Source organism: Balaenoptera borealis, assembly GCF_965194805.1.
Source record: "Balaenoptera borealis genome assembly, chromosome: 2".
Taxonomy (NCBI): Eukaryota; Metazoa; Chordata; class Mammalia; order Artiodactyla; family Balaenopteridae; genus Balaenoptera; species Balaenoptera borealis.
In genome coordinates, this window is record NC_138867.1 from 160169443 (window position 1) to 160195115 (window position 25673).

Genomic DNA, 25673 nt, shown 5'->3' on the forward strand with positions numbered 1-25673 from the left:
ACCCAGACCATAAAGCCTAAAAGCGGGGAAGAAAGAGATGCCGAAGAGATACTAAACAGGCCAAAATGTGTGTCAGCACAGCAAATAACACCAAAAACATCCCAATGACAAAATACCATAGTGACGGGGCCAAAGCACGGAAGGAAATCTTGGGGTTATGTGTATGGACAAAGAAATGCAAAAAAAAGGGGGGACGGAAGTACAAGATTTAAAGGAGGATGCCAGCACTATAATTGTGGTCTGTGGCCCACCAAGGAGCCTAGGTCTCCAAGTTCCCCGACCTGAGATGGGGACCTTAAGGCCCACAACCCTTTCAACCCCCAGATTGTAGGGCTATGCAATGCCCAAGTTTTGCCTCTGGAAATAGTCGTTGAGCATTCACAGTGAGGAAGTTCACTGTTTGATGTTGGAGATTCAGGGATGAGCAAGACACAGCCCTCGCCCTCAAGCAGCTTAGACTTCAGTAGGAGGAGACAACCAAGGATGTATAAATTAATAGAGGAACAAAATGAACATCAGAGGCGTGGAGTGCACCAGAACAGTGAGTGCTCTGCAGGAGAGGAATCATGGTAAACAGGCTGGCAGAGGAGGTAGAAGGCAGACCAAGGGAGGCCCTCATGGGTCTGGACTTGCTGTAGGCAATAGTGAGTCATTGAAGGTTTCTGAGCACAGCAGTGACACAGCAGGAAGAAGTTTCATCATCTTAATGGAGCCAGATAAAGCCCAGAGGAGAGTCACAGAGATGATCAAAGGGCTGGGGACAGGCCTGTGGAGGGAGACGACAGAGTGAGGACTGGAAAGATGAAGGCCAAGCACAGCCTTGATCTAAGTCAGGCAGAGGAGCACACTGCTTCCTGACGCTAGACCAAGACACGGATGGAGCCGCACCATGAAGTCACTGAGAATGTTGCTTTGTTTAACTCCCATCGGGAAAGTGAGTGTCACACATACAAAAAATGTCATTTATATAACTGTGATCCCCACCCCCCAGAGGGGGTGTAGGCTGGAAATGGGGAATAAATCACTGATAAAGAGGTTCTGGTAGTGTTCTGAGTGGTCATCATAAAGGAAGACCGAGGGGCACCAGGGCGTCTCGGGATGTTCCGTATTCATTCATGAAAAGACCACTTCCTGAGGGCCTGCTTTGATCCTGGCCCTTCTCTAGGCTCTGAGCCCAGAGACAGGAGCAGGCTTCCCCTTGTCTTATTATATCATAGCCCTACCACCTTCTGAAACAACCCAGCTCCCTGTGTGTTTACTGGAGCAACATCTGCTTCCCCCATCACACAAGACAGAAATTTGCAGGGTTTTTTCTCTCCATTGTATCCCCAGGACCTAAAGGAGTCCCTGACCTGTAGTAGAAGCTTAGAACATATTTGCTGAGTGAATGAATTCCTCATGTTCAGTGAGTTCCCTTCCTCAAAGGGTTCAAAATCTAGGGAGAAAGTCAGACAACAAAGCCAACGTCAAGTGTAAAATTTAGTTTCAATGGTGCTACAATGAGAGGTCCATGTGGGAGCATATAGGACACCCCTGACTCAGCCCTGCTTCCCAGAAAGGATTCCTTTATACTTTAGCTGAGCCATGATGGTCAAAGTAAAACAGAGCAGGCAAAGCTCCTCTGGGAGCAACCAGTATGGGCAAAGGTGCAGAAACACCAGGTGGCAGCATGTACAGGAGTGATGGAGCATAGGTGGCTATTAATGGAATTGGACAGAGCGGTTCTGGTCCTGGAGGGCCTTAAGGGCCAATTTAAAGGATTTGCACTTTCTTTTTATGTCAGTTAAGATCCTTTTGCTTGTGAGAAAAGAAAAAAACTAAAGCCACTTAAAGCAGCTTTAAGGACAACAAAATGGAAGGGGCGGTTATTGGCTCACAAAAATGACAAGACCTAGGAGAGCTGTAAGCACAGCTTGATCCAAGGTGGAAACAATGTCACCAGGCTAGGGTTTCTCCCTCTCCTTTTCTTGGCTCTACTTGCTCTCCCCATTCCGAGGCTCCATCAGGTGGCTCCTGGGAAACCCAATTCATAGCCCAGTGAAGCTAAAAAAAGAGTCCATTTCCCTTAGCTCAAGCAGAAGTCCCAGAATTGAGTCTCTCTGGCCCTGACTGGTCTGCTTTGGGTCATGTGACTACCCCTGAACTGATCTGGAGAGCCAGGGAGACCTAAGTGCTGATTGGCTTAGCCCGGGTCACGTGATCCATCCATGGCTCCAAATGAAATACACTGGTTGGCTCCTCCAAAGCTGATGCCACACGAGGGAGTGGGTGCTGGGTGGCAAAATAAGCTGTGACCACCATGTGTTTCAAGGAGGAGAGTGATGCAATTGGACCCGTGTTTTAGAAAGCTATGATTCTCCTACAGATTTGGAAGCCAGTTAGAAAGTCAATCTGAAGGCAAGAGCAGAGGCGGGAGCCGTGGTTAGACGGCTGGTGTTAAGAGTCAGGTTGAAGCGAACTGAGCGGAAGTGAGCAAAGGACTGTGACAGAGGGGGATATTTTAATTTACATCCTTAGGACAGAGTTCCAGGGCCCTGACCTACAGCCACCATCACTTTTGATCACCTCAGACTTGGAACACCCAGCCCCATTAAGGACCAGCTTGTGGCAAGGTCCCCATACAAGTGCCCTAGCAGGGTCACCTACACTCTGGGACCAGTCGCCCCAAAGCTGCAGATCCCGGCTTGGCTGCCAGCAACCCACCTAATCCCCCTCTAAAAATGTGGCCACCTGTAGAGACATACCAGGTTCCAATGCTGCTGATGCCGCCACTTCTCAGCTGTGTTACCCTGAACAAGGCCCTTAACCTCTCTGAGCGTGAATATCGTTATCTGAATATAAAGTGGAGATGATGACATTTAGGGTAAGGGACGCGTTGTGTAGGGATTAAATCAAATAAAGATATGAATCACCTACCACAGTGAGAGGCTCAGTAGGTGAAAATTCCTTCCTCTTCAAACCTTTCAGTTTTTCCCTGGTTTCTTCTTCCCAACACCTCTCCAACCCCTTGTTTGTTTGCCAAATAAAAGGTGGTTTTGTTTTATTTTGTTTTTTCTGCCAGAAAGAAACAACTGGAGGTTGAGTGGCACAGACCAGCCATTTTTAGATTTGTGGGTAGAAAAAAGTCCTCTTGTTCTCAGGCCGGACTCTAAGCCCCCTCTGGACTTCCTTCAGGCGATTCCCATTTGGGGACATGATACTCCAGTCCCTTGTGTGGTCGAGAGGAAGGAAGGAAGCCCAAAGAGGGGGTAAAGAAGTAGAAGAAACATCGCCCACCCCTAGTTTCCTCTAAACTTCAAATTCTTCTTTTTCACTCTAACTTAAACGAACTCAGGGGACTCAGGAGGCAGAGTTCTCTGGCAAAGAAGATCATAAAAGTAAGCTTTGTCTAATGATCGCACAACCCCAAACTCCAAAATCCCTGCCTTGCTCAGGTGTTGGAGGGAAAGACGATTAACACTTGTTGAGATTGTGCTGCGATTCCCTAAACATTGTTTTATCTGAGTCTCACAATCACCCTGGTAGGTTGGGATCATTGACCCATTTCACCGAGGAGGAAGCTGAGTCTCAGAGAAAAACCACACTGTCTGGAAGGGGCAGCGAGCTGCTGAGATTTCACCCATGTCTCTATGTGACCAGAGCTCATTGCTATCTCCTCCACAGTGCCTCTGAGTTGACTCTGGCAGCCCTGGAGCCAACTTCCCTGTCCCTTCCCTGCTTTGGACTTCCAATCCCATCTGGCTTACAAGCTGTGTGTTTTTGATTCTCCTCCTCAAAGCTGCCTCTTCACTAGGATAGCACTTAGTGTGTTGTATTATCATTGACTGTTGGTGGGCATCTCTCCCCGCTCACTCCTGAGTGCTTCAAATCAGAGGCTCTGATCTGAAAGGATCTTGAGCGTGTGAATTGGTCCATGTGTTATCTCTCTGTGGAGTATTCGCCTCTCTTACTGTGGAATAAAGAGGGGGAACAGAAACTCCGAAAGTTCTTATACATCTTTGTCTGCCTAGGACAGTGCCTGGTGTGTCATAGGGTCGCCACACATGTTTGATAAATGAAGATTTGAGTGAAAGGAGACCTACCACATAGGGTTGTCATGAGCTGAAAGGGCTGAGATCTATAGCATCCCTAGAACAGTGCTTGGCATACTGGATGTGTTTTAAGAATGTAGTGCTTAGTTACAACTGGGAGAGAATACTTACCCAGGAATTAGGAGTTTCATTAACTTGCTGTGTGGCATTGAGAAAGTCGCTTCCCATTTCTGGGCTTCTGTTTCTTCATTTGTAAGTTGAAGACACTGGATTAGATGACCAGAAATATACCTTTTCAGTGCCGACTTTTTATGCATGTTTCATCTCCTCCCTTCGCTCCAACTCCTCCCCAAACACACACACACACACACACACACACACACACACACACGCACCCCACGTGCATGCCCGTCAATCTCCAAGACAGAATTCTGCTGCCTCTCGGCACTTTCTGTCTTTCATTTCCTTGACCAGAAGCTCCATGAACTTATTAAACTTTGCTGTCCATGTTCCTCAGCTATGCCTGCTTTAGTAAAACAGCAATAATGTCCCCTCAGATTCATTTTATTAAAGAGCAAAATCTGTTTTGTGGGCCAGGGTGTGCTGGTCCTAAATGGAAAGTAGAAGTCATTTCCAGCTCACTTGCTCCGTAAATGCAGGGGTTCTGCTGGCTGCCTTTGCACTGAGATGGAAAGAACATTTATCTTCACAAATGTAGGCAACACCATGGAGGCAGCCCTGCAAGGGACGAGGGAAAAAGCCTTCCATTCCAAAAGGTGTGGTGAGACCAAAATAGAAAAGTTCTTCCTAGAACAGGAACAAAATTACATGGCAGTTTCACTTCTAACTCCACAATTCTAGACGTTAAGATTCATAGGATTTAAGATTCTAAAGTTGTGAGTGAATGTGTGTAAATAGTTGAATCTAAGCTTCTATTAGTCCTAAAATATTATATGATTCCATGATTAAATATTTTTTCCTACAAGACCAGGGTCCTATGATTCTCAGATTCTATTGACCCAAGACAAGGGTTTTTCAACTAGTGGGTGTATCCAAAACAGCTGGGGTCTTGGTAACCAATGCAAATTTCTGGGCTCCCATCTCCAAGATTTTGGTCCATCCATGTGGGATGAGCCCCAAGAGTCTGCAATCTTTTTAACAGGTTCCCCCAACCCCAGTGGATCTGAGCAGGAGGGGGCCACTCTTGGACATACAGTGTTTAGAGAGCCTGTCATTCTAGATTCTGTGATTCTAAATATGATTCTAAAATGGCCTTTTGCTTATGATTCTAGCATTCTGGAACTCTTATTCTGTTTCCATATGCCTAAGGACAAGATTCCAAGGTGTAAAGACTATCTTTCTGAGCAAGGGTTTCACATGGGGGAGGGGAAAAGAGACCAAGTGTCACGAGGTTGGAGGGACAGTCTAGAAGGGGGACTTCCTGAAGGCACAGAGCAAACGTTGATGCTGCACCGATTTGCCTGAGCAAGTCCAGTGCTAGGACTCAAATGAAGAGGCTTGGTGCGGTGCATTGGCTGGCTCTGGGGTGACATGAGCACCTGGGGTCATCAGGAGGAATTCCGGATGGACAGGGAGATCCAACCATGTCCTGGAGAGTTGGAAGGGCTGAGGTTGGAGGAGGGGAGGCAGAAATCACAGCAGAGAGCTCGAAAAAGAACCAGTGGCAAGGGAGGAAGGATTTATCCGCAAAACATCCTCCCCGTGCCTGTGTCGGATGGTAGGGGAACCGCAGACTGGTTTGGCAGACATGAAAAGTAAGGTTTCAGGAAAACGCAGGCTGAGAGGGAGCTAACCATGAGGGGATATCCCAGGGTACAGTGTGTGGGCTGAAAGAGGACTGCCTTGACATGCTAATGAGTGCTTGGATCTTGGAGGGTAAGGATGGGATGAAGGGTAGCAGAGGACCTCTAAGGAGCTTGTAGGCAGATGCTGGGCTGGGGAGGGGCTCTGAATTGGGGACAGGGTCTGGAATAGAGAGGGCTTCCTCAGGAGGTTCCCATACACACTCTATGTACCACCAATGAGTCAGGATTCAGATGAGGAACCTGGGACCCTCTTTCTGAAAACAAAAGTGGAGAATGGAGAATCCAAAGTTTTCCAGCTTCCCAGATGGGGCAGGTTGGGTTACTAAGGGTTTCTCTGGCGGGGGCGGGGAGAAGGGAAAAGAAAGGATCAGTAACTCTTGGTGACACATTTAGCCTGTATGTCTGCACAGTGGTGATGACACACTCCTGGCTGCACATGCAAACCCGTTCTGCCCCACACAATGACAGTGACACATGTGCCAGCTCATTGTGACACACTTACTTACACCTGCACCCTTACCACCAATGATGGCACCATTTCATATTGATGCTAACACACTATGTGTCGTCTCTCATTGACAGCAACACTTAGGACATACACCATTGCACAGAAATGGTGATATGTCCGCAGAACTTTTGCATCTGGCACAGTCTAAGTAAATGACACCCTCTGTAGTTGTACCGTGCACAACCTGCAGAGCTGCATATAGTACCCATGCCTTACACCCAAACCATCACGCAATGCCATTAACGTATTCCACTGTAACAACAACCTACTTAGCTCTACACCCAAAAGCACACTCACACCAGAGTCACTTCATATCGGGAGGGATACACCACCACGCACTGAGAGTCACATGGTGACAAACCCACACCTGCCCTACTAGAACCTGTATCCCTCCACATGGATGCAGCCCGCTCCCACCTGCACAGCCCCCAGAGGTGGGCACACACACAAAGTCACTTTTGCACACCAGTGGTTTGCCTTCACACTGTGTCACTGCATGTTGAAGGAGACAGACTGGGACCCTGACCTCACAACCTGACAGTGATGGCACCATAGCCTTGTTAGTGACAAGAGGGGAGGCGCTCATCAGATGAGCAAGGTGGCCTAGAGCCCTTCCCTCCGCACCACCCCCATAGTTCTGTTTCTGCCTCTGGAACACGGCCACCCCCACAAACCAAGACCAACTCTGCCCCTGCCGGCTCAAGCTAGAATGACAGGATGTGGAGTCAGCATCTGGAGCATTCAGATGTCTCTCTGCACTGACCAGCTCAACTCCTAGTTGAGGTCAGGGCCGGCCAGCAAGCTCTTCCTCATCTCCCACATGGCAGCCAGCGTGCCCTTTGGACGGAGGCAGCTGCGGGGAAGAAATGGGCTGACCTTTGGACAAGAGCCATGCTCACTGATCACATTTATAGTCTGTGACAGTTGTCATTCCTCACACACTCTTGCTCAATCCTCACACAAACTACTGACATTAGCTCTCTTGATTGGCTTCTTAGTGAACATTCAAGGCATGTACGTATTATTTTAAAAATCTGTTCAAATCTGGCCCCCTGCCCCAGCCCACAGGGTTCATCAATAAAAGTGGAAATTCAGCACCAGCCAGGGTAAGACACCTTAAGCAGAGCCACATTCATATTTTACCGGGTGACTCTTAGAAGCTGTCTACAAAGCAGGGTCTGCAAGGACCAAGGCTCAGCGTGGAGGGTGGGGACTTGCAGCAGGCTGGATTAGAGATGCAGGAGACGAAGGAAATTCTGACAACCCACATGACATGAAGACCCCAATCCGAGTGTGAATTCATGGCAGGTTTTTTTTTAAGTGAGAAACTGGAGAACAGGGAAGATGATAAATGTCAATGTAAAAAAAAATATCGGCAGAGCAAAAGTTACATTTCCATAGGCTGTGGGATGTGTCAGAAGAGAAGCAGCCCAGCCTGGTGGAAGAACCCCAGAGCTCAGTGTCATGCAGGCATGGGCTGGAATCTTGGATCTGCCAAAGACTCACTGAATCTCCTTGGGCCTTGCCTTCCCCATCTTGAAAATAGGGGTTTATGTGAACTAAAGGAAAGAATGTAATTTATGCAAAGCACCAAAGTGAGCACCTGAGACGTAATGGGGGCCTGATAGTTGTATGATTAGTAATATTATAATCAGTAAGAAATGTTTATAATATTTAGCAACATTTCTGCAGTTATAAAACAGTATTTGGGAACCATGTCCAGGCTGGTAACACTGAACAGGAACAAGTATTCATCTTTTCACCACCTTTTTTTGACAGGAAGCATCAGTGGCTCATGTCATACCCTAATTGTTCAAAGGATAAAGCCACCAAAACATGACTGAGCTGTCCTTTTATTCACCAGTATGATTTTCTGCAGCTAGACATGACTCATGTCAGCTCATGCAGTTCTTAATAGGCTCATAGAAACTGGGGCTCAAAGGGTGCTTTAGCTGTCGCTTACCACCCAAGTGCCATCTTCCAGGGGTAGGGAACTCAGCACCTCACATGCGGCAGTCCATACTATGGTTGGACAGCTCCAGCTGGTAGAAAGTTCTTCCTCTTAGAGCTTCTGTCTGCCTTCCTTTACCTTTCCTCCGTGGCCCCAATTCTGTCTTCAACACTAGTAAAAACAGTAGTAGTTTTCTTTCCTTGCAATGGTCATTTATTCATTCAACAAGCATTCTTCAGCTCCTGCTTTGCCAGGCACCATGCTAAGTGCTGGAATTACAAATTGAGCAAAAGGCTTGTCCGTCCTTCAAGGGCTAATCCCCCTTCAGCATTCTCTCCTCCAGGTAAAACATCCTTAAATCCTTCAACCATCTCTCATTGAACCTGATTTCCAGACACCCACCACCAAACCACTTCCTTCTTTTCTAACCATACTTGAGCCTACTAAAGTCCATCTTAAAGTGTTGTGTCCAGAACTGAGCTTAGTATTTTTCTGAAGGCTAAGTTGGATTTCTAGCCCAGCTTAATCAACATCCATGTCAAAGGCAATGCCCATTGTGGAAAAACCCCGATTGTAACTAGAGTGCTGCCAGCCAGGTCCCACTCACTGAGCTTCTGTTCTAGGAGAACAGGGAAGAGGAGGGAGGAGGAAAGAGGAGGACTCTTGAAATGATGGGATGTCAGATCTCCCGTCCCAGAACTCCCCTCAGGCATTAGTGGCAATTCTAAGTCACTCTAATCAAACAGCCTCCCCTCTGCCCCTTCCATTAGTGTCTGCCTCTGGAAAGGGAAGAAAAATTAAAAATGAGCTGACAGGCCAACACAACACAGAATGGAAAACTCAGCCATAAAGGAAGGGACCCCCCTACACCCAGCCCCACAGCCTGTAAGGGGAAAACAGAGGTGAGCTTCAGAAGGTGACTCTCTCCATGAGGAAGGTGGGTCCACCAATGGCTTCTGATTTGTGGGGAGTCCCCCATTTTGAGACCTCTGCTGTGAAAATGTATGAAGGAATAGTCCCCCCTTGTTGGAAAAAAATCATGCCTCCTTCCTTTCCCAGATCCTGTCCTTCTGCAGCTCTGGCCGCTCCCTTCTTGGAAGGAAGCCATCGCCTTACAGAAGCAGGAGTCATCTCCACTCTGATATAACCCTGACTGATGCATAAACTCCTGCGAATCTTTCAAAGGCCTGGTGCAAGGCTCCTCCTCTCTGAAGCCATTTTCCTACACATTGGGCTGGATTAAAGGAAGCATTTTAGAGCCAAAAAGATGGCAATCAGAATGGAGAGGATCATTAGGAGAGAGTCATAAAATGAAAAATGAGTGTGAGGAGAGGAGGAAAGGCTGGGGTGAGCGGCAGATGTTGCCCTGCCCCTTGGTGGTCCCCTTTCTTCCCAGGGCAAAGGAGAGAAAAAATGGCCTTCTAGAATATGTTTTGCCAAAGAATTCCTTATTCTTCACAGGGTATCAGATCTAGAAGGGCCTAGCAAGTGACTTGCCCAAGGTCCACAGCAATTTTGCAGCAGTTTTCTCCCTCTGGGTCCACGTGGAATGTTCCTTACCCCCTATGGAGGCCTTATCCACATGATGCATCAATGTTTTCTGAGTGCTCATGTGGAAGGACAGGATACTGAGGGGCTGCAAAGATGATCTGACGGTGGTCCTGTCATCCTGTAGGAGCTCACAAGCAAGAGGCATGCAAACAGAGGAACAGGGGACCCTGAAACAGGGGTGTGCCTGGGGGTGGCAGGAGCTCTGAGGAGAGTGTGACCAGTTCAGCCTGGAGGAATCAAGGTGGGCTTTCCTGAGCGGGCGATCTTGTATTTCTGCTTTAAAAAACGAAACAAAACAACAACAACAAAAACCCTCCCTCCATCCCCTGACCCACACTGCCCCTCGGAACATCGAAGCAGCAAGCTTGCGGTCCTAAGAGCTGTGGCCAGGATACGCAGCTGCAGGGGGGATTGCTGAGGGTGTCTGGAGGAGAAGATACAAGAAAAGGTGGAGGAGGAAAGGGAGTGGAGATTTTTTTTTTTTTTTAAGAGAGGGGAAAGGAGGGAGAAAGGGAAAGGGAAACAGAGGGGGGAGGCGGAAGAGGGAGAGAGGGAAATAGGGAGGGAGGGAGAGACTTTGAAAGGGAGGGAGGGGGAGGGAGGAGAGAGAGGGGGAGAAAGGAGGAGGAAGAGGAGAGGGGGGAGTGAAGGGGGAGGGAGGGAGAGACAGAGACAGAGAGAGAGAGAGAGAGAGAGAGAGAGATTTGAATTTCCCATCTGGAAGGGGAGAGGTAGCACGTCAGGGTCTGGCTGACGGGCGCGATTGGAGGGCGCCTCCGGCAGCCGCCCGAGGCAATAGCCGCGGCCCCAGCTCAGCGGGCGGAGTTGCACGAGGCGGCAGCGGGAGCTGGAATAGCAGAAGGAACCGCCTCGTTGAGTTCGGCCGGAGCCCTGCAGTGGCTCAGACGGTTGCGAGGACCTCCAGGTCGGTGCTGGCCACGGGCCGGGAGGGCGGAGCCGGGCTGTGGGCAACAGGGTCTGCGCTCTCGCCTCCAGGCCGCAGCGCAGCCCGGGAAGCTGCAGGGTATGGTTTTCGGGGGCACAGCTCCCCGAGACTGCCCGGGCGCGAGAAAGGGAGGCTGCGCGGCGGCAGCAGGGGCTCTGCAGGGCGCGCTCGCCGTGGTGCTGAAAGGACAGCTCCCCGCAAGGGGGAAGCGAGCAGGCGGAGGCAAGGGAGTGAAGCGGAGGCCAACAGGGAAGGAGGGCTGGGCCCCCGAGCTGGAGACCCTCGGGCAGAAGCCCGAAGCTGCCCGGCTCCCGGAGAGCCAGGACCGCCCCGAGGGCGGCGGGAGACTCAAGTCTGAACCTAGAGAACAACTTCGAGCTCTTGGGGTAGGGATGGGGGGACGTCGATCTAAGCTACTTCAGGTTGTGGTTAACCTGGAGCCCGCCAGGGCCCTCTTCGCCGAGGGAGACGGAGCCGCCCCTGAGGGGTACAGTTCGGGTACCGGAGTGAGTCAGAGGGCGGCGGGAGTGGGGCGGACAAACCGAAGGTGCAGGGGAGGAGAACCTAAACGTTGACTGGGGGTGGGGGCCCAAGAGGACTCTATCTGTCATGGGAGGAGGAGGAGCCGAGGTTTGGGCTGCACCTGTCAGCTGCCTGGGGTCATTAGGAAGGGTCAGTTCTACGCCCTCGCCGGCCCCACTCTGCCCCCTCCCTCAGCAAAGTTTGAGACCAGGCCAGGTCTTGAGGTTGGAGCTCTAAGTGTTGGGGGGGAGGGGTGCTCTCAGTGGCCAACCGTGAGCTCGAGGCAGAACTGCCGGCTGCGTTGATCTCAGTGGGGGACCGATAGAGGGACGCCAGGATTCCTGTCCCCCTCTTCTGCCGGGAGAATACGAAGCCCCCGCCGCTTCCGCTTTTCTGCAGGAGCCAGTTCCTTACCCACTCCCATCCTCCACTGCTCCTTTCCCTCCCCCAGTGCTTCTCCCTTCTAGAGGCATGGGGGGGGTGGGGAGTAGAGGGACATCCCCTGTCACTGCACCGCCATTAGCGTAGGGTCCCCCTCAAAAGGCAAATGAGTGTTGAACTGACTTGCAGTGAATATGGCCTGGACATGAGCTATTAAAAAAAAAAGACAACAGATAAACAGCCACAAGGACAAACCCTGCAGGTGCCCGAGTCTGCTTGTCAGATGGCGGGGTCCAGTCCTGGAAACCTCCTGGGGCTCTGATGGCCGAGCCTGAGGAGGTGCCTCAGCTGCCTTCGGGTTAGGATGGGTTAGGAGGGAGTCTGAGAGGGGAAGCTGAAGGCGCATCCCGGGCACGCTGAAGGCAAGGAAACCTGGTGCTGCAGCAGCGTCCCTCCCCCACCCCTCCTTGTGTCCCCTCCCCCAGCCTAGCGTCCCCACTACCACCACCACCACCACCACCGCCCTTCCCGCGCAGGGATAGACCAAGTCTTCCCGCAGACCCGCGGAGGAGTGCCTCCTGGCGGTCTGGCCAAAATCCTCAACTGCAGGCAACCTGCTGGACCTCAGCACTCCTACAGGCATATGGCAAAATATCTACACACACGCCTGCACACACGCTCACGCAGAATCACAACGATGCCTAAGTTCAGAGTTAGACACGCAGGAGCATACCTTGAACGAGTACACTCTCACATACTCGCTGACACACATTAAATTCAATCCACCAAATATGTCCTGAGGCTCTACCATGAACTAAGAGATGTTGTAGAAGCTGGGACAGGAGAAAAGCACAAGATACAAGCCCTGTCCTGGGAAGAGTTCAGAGTGACTGGGAAGAGAAAGACACATAGCTGGACAGAGTGCATGAGCTGGAGGCAGGCAGGGCTGCCCTAGAAAGTGCCATGGGTCTCAGAAGAGGAAGACTCCATCACATCTCACCGAGGAGAGATTTCATGGGAGGAGTGATGTATGAAGTGGATCTTTGAAAATTAATGCTGCTGCTGCTGCTGATGATGATGATGGTGATGACGGTGACAGCGAATATGTACTGAGCACCTACTATGTGCCAAATGCTGGGCTAATCACATTTGCATTATTTCATTTAATGCTTACAACATGCATTGGGTATAGACGTTATTGTCTCCATCTTGCAGATGAGAAAAGGTTAAGTCATTTGCTCAAGGTCACTTAGTAAGTAGTGGGGCCAGGAACTGAACTGGCAGAGAGGAGGTTAAGAGGTTCCAAGGATGTAGAAATAGCATGAACAGATGCCCAGGAGTTTTTGGAAAGAATATGTGTGGAGGTATAGCTGATACAGAGCCACATACAAGGGATGGGAAATGAATGGTGAGGCAGGCAGATGCTAGACTGGGCAGGACTTGAAGGTCAGCACAAGGACTCTAGTTGGTTTAACCAGGCCATGGGGCGCCACTGCAGGATGTGTTTGCATGAGCAGATCTGCCCTTTAGGAAGATTAATCGGACAGCCTTGTGGAGGATAGAGGTAAGGTAGGGGAGGGACAGAGTTAGAGGTTATGCAAAAATTCAGAACGTCGAGGCCCTGAACCAAGGCATTAGCAGCCATAGGAGAGGGGATGTGTGGATGCAGGAAACACTGTGGGGCTATAATCTCTGGACTTCTTCCACAGCGCCCCATCCCAATTATAACTTGCCAATTCCTTGTGTGGTTTTTGCCCAGCCTCTACCTCCCCAGCTGACTGAATGCTGTGAGAACAAATGCTATGACTCCCTTGTTCCCTGCCACAGCCCCAGCACTCAGAACAATGCCTGGCAGAGAGTAGATGCCCAAAGAATATTTGTAGTGTGAGTGAATGAATGAATGAATGAATGAAGAATTCCCTGACTGTGGAGTTTTCCATTGAGGCAATTAGAAGAAGGAATGCTGAAGGAAAAGGTGGTTGGTGGGGAGGGGAGGCAAGGATGAGATTGATCTTTGGATAGAATGAATTTAAGAATATCCAGCAAAGAGTTAAACGTGCAGGTCTGGGGAGAGAGAGAGTGAGAGATCTGTGACTAAAGAAACGCATAAACCAATAAGGGTAGGTGAGATTTCCCAGGTAGACAGTGGGAGAGGGAGGGGCAGTGGGAGGGGGAGTCAGCAAAAGACAGAAGGAAGACCATCTGAGAAGTAAGCTGATGACCACAAGAGTGATGTGTCATGGAATTCAGGAAATTCAAGAAGAAGGCTGAAGAAAAGCAGGGTGGGTGAGAGGGAGGTAAGGGGTCTTCATCAGCATCTGATACTACAGAGGGATGGAGAAGGAGGAGAAGGAGGGCTGTGAAAACATTCCTGGGTCTGGTGATTAGGAGGACTCTGGCAACCCTGACTATGGCAGCTTCAGCAGCAGTGCAGGGGCTGCAGCTCTCCGATCTCACAGAGCCAGAGGGTTTGACTGGGAGGTGAGGAAGTGATGACACCAAGTGGAAACTACTTGATCGTGAAGCTAGAGGGCAGAGATGAAGAGAAAGGTAGGGTTCAGAGCAGGAGCTGGAGAAGGAAGGGGATAAAAGAGAGGTACGGAGAAGAGATTGAAGGTGTGAGGAAGAGGGAGTAAAAAATGGATCAAGGAGAAGGTGTAAAGAGGGAAAATCTGGAGCTCAGGCAGATGGATTGGCTTCAGGGGGAAGGAGGGAGACCTCTTCCTTGGGAGTTAGGAGGGGAGTTCATTGTTTTGATAATGATAACAACCACCATTTACTGAGCCCGCATCATATGCAAAATACATTTCATAGATTATTTCTAAGCCTTCAAAATGGTATTATAATCCTCACTCTATAAAGAAGAACGAGACTCAGAGAGGTTAAGTCAATTACTCACTATCACACAGCTAAAAAGCAGCAGATTCAGGATCTGAGCCAGATGTGCCTGACACCAGAGCTCATGAGCCTTCCGCTGCACCACACTACATAAAGTGAGAAGGAAATCACCTGCTGAGAGGGATGGGGTAGGAGTAGGTTGGGCCTTAAGAAATTCGTTAGGGGAATCTCTCCACAGGGTGAAGAAATTGCTTAACATCTAAAAGGGCCATGCTGGGAGTCAGCAGCAGGACCTTGGGGTGGACCCAAGAAGTTTGGCTAAGTAGTCCCAGCAGGCTGGGAGTAAGAAGCACCTGGAGTGACAGGATGTAAACATGGAGAAGACTCAGCCCTTGAGTAGATTACTTTGCATGCGGGGGCTTGGGATTGGTAATCAAAGTTTTCTGAATGAATACAGGAAGCAGAGGAGTCTGGAGAAGGAGATGGTTTGGTGACAGAGAGGTGGCATGTTGAGTTTGAGTGGTGCCGTGGGACATCCAGGGGGAGGCAGGCAAGAGGGAGGCAAGTGTATTTCTTGAGTTATTTATTGCCTGTTTCACACACACACTCACAGTACACACACTCCCAGAATGTAATCTGCACAAGCACAGGACTTTGTCTGTCATGTTCACTGTTATATCCCCAGTGCCTAACACACTGCCTGACACATGATAGGTGCTCAACTAATACTTATTGGATGAATGAATATAGGGGTCTGGTGCTCCGATAAGACATCTAGCTGTCATCAGTGTTAGCGGTCATAAAGCCCCTGGAAAGGGTGAGTTCTCCCAGGGAAAGATTAGAGATGAAAAGGAGATAAGGACTGAGGTCAGAGTCCTGGAGAACACACTTCTGAAGAGGCAAGAGGAAGAAAAGGAGCAGCAAAGGAAGGGAGGGGAGAAGGAGCAGTAGGAGAGGAGGGAGAGGAAAGAACTGAGTCACAGAAGCAAGAAAGGAGAGAGGTTGGAGGATACAGTGGGGCGGCTAGCAGTTCAAATGCTGCAGAACTGCTTCAGCAGAAGAGCTGGGAAAAGGGCCCAGAAGATCATCTGGTTCAGGAGAGACACTTGCCAGAGCAGCAAGTTAGGTGCCCTGTGGACCAATTTGAAACATCTCCAATTAGAGTCCTGTGTCCTCCACCACCACCTGGCAATTCCTTGAGCTAAATGTAAACACAGAGGAGGAACTCAAGAGTTCCTGAAATCATTTGGTTATTATTCTTTTCCTGTTCTTAGAAATGCTGTCTCTTTACAATGTTTTTAGTCAAATGAAAATATCTTGATTGACTGAGCTGAGCCACCTTCAAACTCAGAATTCTAGATCAGGGTGGGTTCTTCTGCATTTCTTGGAAATCCTGTTCCTTTCTGGCATGTCCTCATAAACATGCAGTCAGCAATGGCTGACATTAACTAGCATCTGCTACACACCAGGCACCTGACCAGTATCTTCTCTTCCCCTTCAAACATCAGTACAGGGTAGACTTAATACTCCCTCATTTTGCAGGGAACAAACTGAAGCTTTCCCAGGGAGCCACAGCCAGTGAGGATTGGGGGGCCAAGATTTCAAACCAGGTGTATCTGATACCACAGTCCCTGTGGATGGTTTTCTACTCCATCATGACTTTCCTCAAAACAACCTATCAGGTGATCTGATCACATGGAAGTCCTCAAACTGTCAGGCCCCATGGTATGAAAAGATCTCAGTCTGCCGATATGTTTTCTCATTTTGAAAGAAATGAGGAAAATCCATCATCAATGAACAGCCAGTGACCTTGAACCCAACTTAGTTACAATATCCAGCCTGACTCCTCTACCACCATTTCCCAGGACCCCTTTATCCTCCTAGCAAATCAAAAAGACCCCAAGTCTATGTAGAATGAAAGGCCTGGGGGAGTAGGCCTGGCCCAAGTTAACCATCAAGGTACATGACACTTTGGCTGTTATAGCCCCATCCCCACGGATATCTCCCTCCATACCTGTAAAAGGATTTGCGGTGGCTTTGCCTATGAAAGCACTAGTGAAACTGATTGGTTAAAATAAAAAGGAAGTCTCTAAGAGTTAGACCATCTGGGTTCAAATTCTCAGGGATGCGAGAAGAACGGGGTAAGAAGGAGGCCAAGTATAGAGGGAGGCTCCAGACCCACTACCCTTCCCCTCCCACTACCGTTGGAATAGTTCCATTTTTATGTATTTTTCATATTGAGATTCCCATTAAGATTTTATTTGGAGAAAATCTTCTGAGGCAAAAAAATAACAATAAAAATATAATAAAAACTGAAAGTTGGTGATTTAGGGAGAGGGAAAGGAGGACAAACATAAGCTGAGTGGTTATGAGGCTCAGTGCTTGGTACTTTAAAGGCCCTTAGCCCGAAGAAGATTATTGTGTCTCCAATCCCCTCTGTGTAATTCAAAATAAAAATCAATATTAAGCTATAAAACATAAAACTTACATGTATTATGCAATAAAAATAACTTATTTCTCCATTTGTCTAATTTCAGAAGTCTGGATATGTTCATGTAAGCTGGCTGTTCTCATTTTTTCTCCTACCTCTTATTTGCTGGGGCCCCGAGTGCAGCTCACTCCTTCTAGGGCTTGATGCAGTGACCCAGGCTGGAATTCTCTCCAGTCTCCACAGTATCCCTGAGAAAGGAGGCACGGTCATCTCTATCTTATAGAGGAGGAAACTGGGGCTCAAGGAGATTGGATAACTTGCGTGGAAGTCACATGGCAAATAAGGAGTTAGGGTGGCATTAGAACCCAGCTCTGCCTCTATCCAAATTCCGGGCTTTTTCCAACATTCCTGGCTTCGATCAAATTAAAGCAACATGGTCAAGATGAAGCTTTTAAAATAAGGATCAGAAGCCATTTGGCAGCACATATGTGCCTGGCACATAGCAAGTGCTCAGGAAACAGCCCTTTTCCATCCCTTTCCGTGTGGTACCAGGCACTGGGTCTTGGCCTCTGGCTGATGGTACCTGATGCCTGAACCAGGGTGACCGGTCGTTTGTCCAACTCCACTGCCCTGCCTGTGCAGAAGCTTCTCCCATCTAACCCCCAACTCTTCTTTTTGCAGGTTGCCACATCTCCCCAAGCCAGGCCTGCCTGAAGCGCTGCATGCAAATTTGGCTGCTGGCTAGGGCGCACTAAACAGAGTTGTAGGCATGGACTTCGTCATGAAGCAGGCCCTTGGAGGTGAGGCCCTAGCCCTGCACCTTATGCCCACTACCCAGTCCAGACCCAGGTGGGAGGGGCCTCAGCACACCAGGCCCCCACATCCCCAGCCTTGCCTCCGTGACCCTGTCCTCTTCCTCCCCAACCCATCCCCCACAGGGGCCACCAAGGACATGGGGAAGATGCTGGGCGGAGAGGAGGAGAAGGACCCTGACGCACAGAAGAAGGAGGAGGAGCGGCAGGAGGCACTTCGGCAGCAAGAAGAGGAGCGCAAGGCCAAGCACGCACGCATGGAGGCCGAGCGTGAGAAGGTCCGGCAGCAGATACGAGACAAGGTCAGCGCCCTCTTGCCCATCCTGGAATGCAGGGGGTTAAAAGGGCCTCCCAAAACCTTGGGCTCCCTTGAATCCCAGCTCTCACCTTAGACCTAGTTCTCTCTGAGTCTCACTCTTTTCATCAGAATAATGCATGTCAAGGAACACCTCCCTCAAGGACCGTTATGGGGATTAAAAAAGTTAGTGGATATAGTAAGTGCTCCCTAATGTTTGCTGCTACAGGTCCACAACTTTGTACCCGAAATCCTGGAGACAAAACAAGTTTGGAACCCAGAATTTGGGGAGTTTGGGAAAGTACTAGAGCGCCCTGAGCACTGTTATGTGTCACTCCCAGTGAGTTTGCAGCTGCCACCCTATGCCAAACAGTTCAATACTTGTCTGCTCGAACTGCAATAAATCAAGGCTATAAGTAGCCTTCCATCAGTTCAAGTCAAGTTTTGTCACCAAAATTTGGCCCAAAGCATGTGGGAGAACATTCAGTTTTCAGATCTTGGAGGATTTCAAAAGAGCAAAGAGATTATGTGGGCAGGTATTAATTTTAAAGGAAACCCCATGCACCATCTCTCTTTTATTGAAGACCAACTGAAGACAAGCACAATCCCACAAGGAAGGTGCCCTTATCCCCATTTTGTAGATGAGAGGACCCATGGGCTCACAGGGAGTTCCCATGTGCTGCCCCAGCCACATGTGCATGACCTTGAGATCCAGCTCTCTCCTTGCCCTGTTCATGCTCCTCTCCACCCTTCCCCTCCCCAGTATGGGCTGAAGAAGAAGGAAGAGAAGGAGGCTGAGGAGAAGGCGGCCCTGGAGCAGCCCTGCGAGGGGAGCCTGACCCGGCCCAAGAAGGCCATCCCGGCAGGCTGCGGGGACGAGGAGGAGGAGGAGGAGGAGAGCATCCTGGACACGGTGCTCAAATACCTGCCCGGGCCACTGCAGGACATGTTCAAGAAGTAACCGGCCCTCCCACCGCATCCCCACTCCACTTGTTACTATTTTTTTTTTTTTTTTGGTTCTTTCTTTTCTTTTTATTCATTTAAGTCTCAGTTCTGAAGGGGAAAACCTCAGTTGGCCTCTGTCCCCCTTCCCTGGCCAGGGGCTCCTCCCCCTCAGCACTCTTCACACTCCCTTCATCCCAGGGTATCCAGCCTCCACCTCACTCCCAAGTTGCTTGAAAAGCAGAAGACAGCTTTTCTCCAGCAGGGGGTATTGAACCCAGTGCAGGAAGCACTGGGGGCCCCCTCCAGAAGCCTAAGGTCTGGGCTGGTGTGGTAATCCCCATACATTCCTTCATGTGCCCCACTGCCAGGAGGACCACTGTCCCCAGCCAGCCAAAGTAATGACACATTCCAGCCCTGCCCAGCATGCTGACCTTTGGCCTCTAAACCCCAGTGGGCCTCCAGGTCAGGGCAGGGGCGTTGAGTGGCCTGGCTCTGAGAAAGGGAGTCAGGGTAAGTCTGTCCTGTTAGGGCTTAGCCTGAGTCTGGCCTGTTCTGTTCTGGCCAGGCCTGGGTCTGGGCAGGAGGCTGGGGCTCTCCTTCTTTCCTCCCTCTGACGACACCCAGTCTAGGAGCATTCCTCTCCCAACCCCCACCTGAAGAGGCCTAGCCCCTGCCAAGCCAGTCCCTCCAAATGGATCCTCTATGGACTTTAACTCATCTATGGAGGGGCCCCAGGGTAGGGCAGCCCCTTGTTTCTCCCCCCCCACTCCACTTAGGTCCTGGAGCCCCACTGCCAGGCTGGGCCCGGCTTGCCCAGCCAAGGGGCTGCCCAGGCCCCCCAGAAAATACTTGGAGCCATTGGGCAGCGATGGCCCATGCCATGGGACTCCCCCATTGGTACAGCCAAGCTGCCCCCATTCTTATCCACTCCTCTTCCTCACCTTGTCCTGTTCATATGCTTCCAGGGCCCCATGGTCCACAGGAGGACCCTTCCTGGCCAAAGCCCCAAACTTTTTGGGAAAAGCCAGTTCCCAGTTGACAGAAGGCATCTGTTCTTTCATCTTATTGGCCAAGAACAAACTCTCCTCTGGGATGTGTGAGACTGGCATTTGTTCCCCCCACCCCAAATTGTCAAGGCCTCCTTCTCAGTAAGTTGTATGAGAACTGGGAAGCCATGGAGCAAATGAGAGAGGAAAGTGTTTGCCCAGGCATGCATGAATGTGCATGGCAGAGACTGCATCAGCAATTGTATGTCCAGAGATTATACACATAAGCCTATGATTAGAGTGTCTTGAGATTGTGTGTGTGTGTTAGTCATCATCCCTGTGTGATGTATGTTAGGCAGCCTTGTGTATGTATGCTTGTTTGAGGTGGTATGTATGAGTTGAGATTGTGTCATATGTGTGTACTAACCATCTCATATGTGTGTTAGAGCTTGCATGTGTTAGCTAGTATCTGCATTTGTTTTCAAAAATAACAGGTATGTCAGGAGTGATGAGAATGTGTTAGATGTTGTAGAAGTATGTGTTTGAGAGAGCTGTCAGATATGCTGAGACTGTTGTGTGCATGTGTTTGGCTCTGAAAAGGCAGTCGTGTGCAGGACGTGTGCTTGGGGAGAAGGAACATAGGTGAGATGACCCCTCTTGGCCCCCAAACCACTAGTCACAGATGGCCACATCCAAGAGGAGACCTTGTCCTTGGCCTAGAGTCCTCCTGCCCTTGGGGGGTTCCTGCCTGAAGTCCTCAGAAGTCCACTGGGACAGACCCAGGCAGTGCCCCAAGAAGCCATGGTGGGCCCCCACCAGGGCCTACCCCAAAAGCAGGGGACAGGGAGGGGGCGACTTGCCTGTCCCAAAGCCCCTGCCCCATTGGCCCCAGTTTGCATTCTGCCGGTTTTCCATTTTAGTGAATTTACGCTTTTATTTCAGAGAGAGACATGGGTCTTCTCTGTCTGTTTCCAATAGTTAAAGCCATATCAGTTAGACTGCAATACTTTAAAGATGAGACAAAACAATCCATATGTTTAGGGAACCAGAAAAGTCCCCTGGTCTGTCCCTTCTCTGGGGAGCAGGGCCTCAGCAGCTCCAGCTCCCTGGACTTGCCCTTCTCTCCCGCCCACACCCCCTCCCCTGTGCCCCTGTGTCCCGTCCCCCCAGGGGGCCTGTGTCTGTGTCTGTGCCTGTTTCTGTGATGGGGAGCCACCTTGCACCCCTGTTGTCTGCTTGTCTGTTTGTATCTGTTATCCTGGGCAGGATGGTCATTCTCAGGAGCCCCGGGGTCCTGGGGCAGAAACAGGCAGGGCCCAGTCCTGGGCCCCAGGCCTCCCCAGACCCTGTGTGTAGGTCCTACCTGGACACAGGGGTGAATCCCAAGTATTCAGAAAGGTCTCCCTCTTGACAGGGGCCCGCAGACTTCAAAGGTGGTACCAGGGCACAGAGAGTGCCAGATGGACAGTGAAGACCGAGGCCCAGGGAGCTTCAGATGAGCAGGGGAACCTAGCCATGCAAGACATCGCAGGCAGGCCTGAGGAACCCCAGATCCCCAAGCGGCATCCCTCACAGTCTTCACAGCCCCTCTGCACCCCCAGAGCAGGCTCAGGGCTTTTCCCATATGAGAGTGCCTTCCAGGCTGGCTGGCTTAGTCTGGTGCACATCCTGGACTCCTTTAGACTCCTCCAGCCTGCTTCTGAGCAGGACGACTGGAGGTTTTCCTGGAGGCAGGGACAGGGGGAGAATTTCTGCCTGGGGCATACCATCATAACTCTTGGGTCCAGGGGAACACGATGACCACCATTCCTGACACAGACCTTCCTGTGGAGAGAGGCTAATATGTGGCCCAGAGAGGATGTCATGTGCAAACACACTTGTGGGAGCACAAAATATTTGTGAGGTGCTCTAGCAGGGAAGGGATGGTCACATGAAGTACCTGGGGTGGGAGGTGTATAAGGCCCACTGATGGGAGGGGGAAGAATGTGTCACACACAAATGGGGCAGTGTGCATGTGACACACTTAGGAGGTGGGGCAGGGAGGGAGTGGCCCCAGAATTCAGCATGCACACACACAACATACAAGGGAGCTGTTCTCCCAGCTAGGAGAACAGGAAGAAGCAATCATTGCATATGGGTGAAGACAGAACAAAATGCCCGCTCGCCAGGGATGGCCACTGCTGTGCTGTGTACCTGGGAGCTAACCACCAGAGAGAAGGGAAGTGCTTTTCTGGATCTCCTGTGCTGGGCACTGGCAATGTCCAGAATTTCCACACAGGTACATCCTCTGCTCCAGGTCCAGAAAGTGTCCTTAACTACAAAGGGGTTTCCTCCAAAGGCAAGCAGGAGGTCAAGAGACCCTCCCAGCTGTGAGAGAGGGAGAGAGCCAGAGAGAGAGAAAGGGAAATAGAAACAGAACAGAAGTTCTTCAGCCCAGGTCCCTCTCAGGTGGGACAGCTGGTGGACAAAGCAACCTCCCCAAAGGCTCAGAGCTAGAGTAAAATGGGGTGAACCACCAGCCCCGGGAGCCCCTGCCACCCAGCCAGCAGGGTTGCCCACCACCACCACCCAACTGTTCCATCCTTCTAGGTTCCTCAAACCCTTGACTGCACGGGGGCTGGGGCTCAGGCTGGCTCAGATGATGGGACATCTCTCAGGCCTGAGGACATGACTCCCCCCACATGTCCCCTGCTCTCCTCCCCACTCCTGTGCCCCACCCTCTTCACTGGAAAGAGAATGAGAGGTGCTCCTGCTGGCCCTCGGGTGGGGATGGGGGTCCTAGTGAGACCCAGGTGAGGACGACCATCCTGCTTGCGTGGGGAAATCCATTTCCCACTGTGCTGTGTCCTTGTTGCTCTGCTTCCTTTAAGTGTGTCAGTGCCTGGGGGGAGGGAAGGGGCAACCCCCATGCCCCCCTGAACCTGACCAAAAGCCATGGCTGTTGCTCCCCCTTTGTATGACGCAGATGCTAAGATGTACCAAACCAACCATGACAACAAAGAAAAGACCTTGTACAGCAGCTCTCGGTCTGTCTGTCCTCTTCTGTCCATCGGCACTGTCAGAGCTACATGGGATGCCAGCTGAGAGGAGGGGGGCCAACCCACAGAGCTCAAGAGATCCCAGAAAACCTTCAGTTTTACCCTTGCTTCTGGCCAGGACACTCTGGCAATGACCCCAGAAACCAGCGGAGGCTAGAGTTAGGACTGGCCCCAGAGATTCAGGGCCACTCATGTCCTGCCCTTCAAAACCAACTGACAATCCCAGGGACTGGTAGTCCAGCCTGATTGTAACACCCCACACCTTGTCTCTGGCCACCCTTCCCCCCAAGCCCCGTGAGTGTGGCATCCTGGCACAGAGTCAAGTCACATGGGTAGGCAAAGGTCTGTCATTGGTTGCCCCTCCAACACTGATGGAGTTCCTACCTTTGCTAGTCTGTGTGCAGGAGGCTGGGGACACAGAGAGAGGATGCATTTCTCCTGGACACAGACACATCCCAGACCTTGTTGAGGAGTCAAGAACAGACCACACTCGGCTGTCCCCCACCATCACCATGCCTTAAGCTAGGCCTCTTCTCTCTGCTTGCATAGGCACCTCTCATTCCCCACACACTGCTCTCCTAGCCTGTATCTCTTCCCTTCCACCCATCCTCTCCCCACCACCCCACCCCAGCTAAAAGACTTATCTAAAATTCAAACTTAACCATGTCACTTCCCTGCCAACACCCTTCAATGGCTTATAGGACAACATCAAAATTGTCAAAATGGGCCTGTGTGATATGACCCCAGCTGGCTAGGTCCAAGCCCACCTAACTCTGCTCCAAGCTCCCCCAGTCCCCACACATACCATGCTGTTTTGTGTTTGCCTATTCTGGCCTCTCTGCCTGAAATGAAAGGCACCCTTCCCCTTTCTGGTGTACTCCCAACTTCTCAAGATCCAGCTCCAATGTCACCTGCTGTGTGAAGCCCACCCTGACATAGCCCCGCCCCCCTGTCCACAGCAGAGTTTGTTGCTGTGTTCGCACAACACAGAGCATCATGGCTGAACGCTCAGACAGCGCTGGGTTTGCTGGTGGGTTCTGTCACCCAGCAGAGTGATCTTGAAGAAGCCACTTAACCCCTGTGAGTGTTTTCCTGTAAGTAAAATGGGATAAGAATTGCTCTGACCTCCACTGCGGTTGTGAGGAATGAATGGGGTGCTGCCCACATTCTCTTAGCACCATGTGCCAAGCGTTCAATGAATGGAGGCACTGTGCAAATTCTGCTCTAATTGAGGTCTCTCTCACTAACTTGGGAACTCTATAAGGGCAGAGCTGGCTGGTACCCCAATGCCTCCCAGCATCTACCACAGAATCTAGCCTACACTGGGTGCTCAGGAACCCCAGTGCTGACTCAGCCACATGAGTGGCACAATCTCCATCTCCTTTACTTGGTGGCCACAGCCACTTTTCCCTTAGCTCTCTGCACTTACTGGACAGTGCAGGAGAGGAAAACCAGACCCCTCCCTCTTCTATGTGCTGACATCACCTCTCCTGCCTGTTCTACCAGATCTTTCCAGGAGCCTGGACTAGTCCACTATGGGTAGCATGTCCCCTGGACTCTTGGAGTGTGCAATGGGAGGCTGTATTAGTTATCTACTGCTGCATAACAAATGACCACAAACTTAGTGGCTTAAAACAACACATGTTTATTACCTCACAGTTTCTGTGGGCCAGGTGTCCAGGAACAGTTGGGCTGGGTCCTCTGCTTCAAGATCTCTCACCAGACTGCAGTCAAGGTGCAGGCCAGGGCTGAGGTCTCATCTGAAGGTTCAGCTGACCAAGGACCACTTCCAAGCTCACGTGTTTGCTGGTGAGATTTAGCTCCTGTTGGATTGAGGGCCTCATCTCCTGGCTGGCTGTTGTCCAGAGGCTGTCCTCCATTCCTTGCCATGTGTGTCCCTCCATTAGGGCAGCTCACAACATGGCGCCTTGTTTCATCGAAGCGTGTAAACCAAAAAGGCAATAGAGAGCATTGGCTAGTAAGATAGAAGTGTTATGTAACCTGATCCTGGAAATGAAAGACCATCACCTTTGCCATATCCTATTGGTTAAAAGTCACAGGCCCCAACTACAGTTACAGGGAGAGGATTACACGAGGGTGCAAACACTGGGACAGGGATCGTTGGGGCCATCTTAGAGTCTGCCCCCAGAGAGGCTGAGGCAACTCCTTCCCTACAAAGGAATAGGAGTTGAGCAGGGCCTCAGTAGAGCCAGACCTCAAACTTCTTCAGGCCCAGATGGTGGCGGAAGTGTCTCCGAGCAGGGCAGGGGCCAATGGCAGGCTCCCCTAGGGCTTCTGCAAGACTGAGGCCATTCCCAGAGCTGGAGGCTGGGCTCCAAGGGCCTTCCTAGGCTGGGGATTGGAGAAAAAGGGCTAATGAGGGCTTCAGGCTTCCCTGGGAGTCCATCTGTGTGCTCCACCAGCATGCCAACCACTGTCCTCCCAAGGTCCAGGTCCCTCCTCAGTAAACAACCGAGCCCCAGGCACTCAGATGATTCCCTGCTGCCCCCGTCTCCTCTCCTTTACACTCAGTAGCACCCCAAAGTGCCCTGGTGGGAAATGCCAGCATCCTCTCACTTTGGGTCCTGAATGTCTTCTCCTAAAAGTCAGTT

General features: G+C 50.8%; 1 protein-coding gene and 1 long non-coding RNA gene across 8 annotated transcripts in view; both read left to right on the top strand.

Moving 5' to 3' along the window:
- The window catches only part of CPLX2 (complexin 2), an 85380-nt gene extending 62338 nt beyond the window's left edge, over nucleotides 1–23042 (top strand). For 3 of the 7 annotated variants that reach the window (XM_082380062.1, XM_082380061.1, XM_082380063.1), the window contains 3 exons: nucleotides 17667–17785; nucleotides 17924–18099; nucleotides 18856–23042. In XM_082380062.1, coding sequence (XP_082236188.1) covers nucleotides 17755–17785; nucleotides 17924–18099; nucleotides 18856–19053 — 405 coding nt within the window. In that variant the 5' untranslated portion in view covers nucleotides 17667–17754 and the 3' untranslated portion in view covers nucleotides 19054–23042. Of the gene's footprint in view, nucleotides 1–7133; nucleotides 10793–10897; nucleotides 11200–16096; nucleotides 16165–16192; nucleotides 16280–17666; nucleotides 17786–17923; nucleotides 18100–18855 lie in introns of those variants that run through there. The other 4 variants (XM_082380064.1, XM_082380060.1, XM_082380065.1 and 1 more) reach the window with 4 other exon arrangements.
- The window catches only part of LOC309623785, a 519468-nt gene that overhangs the window by 446495 nt on the left and 47300 nt on the right, over nucleotides 1–25673 (top strand). The gene's annotated exons all lie outside the window — the stretch shown is intronic.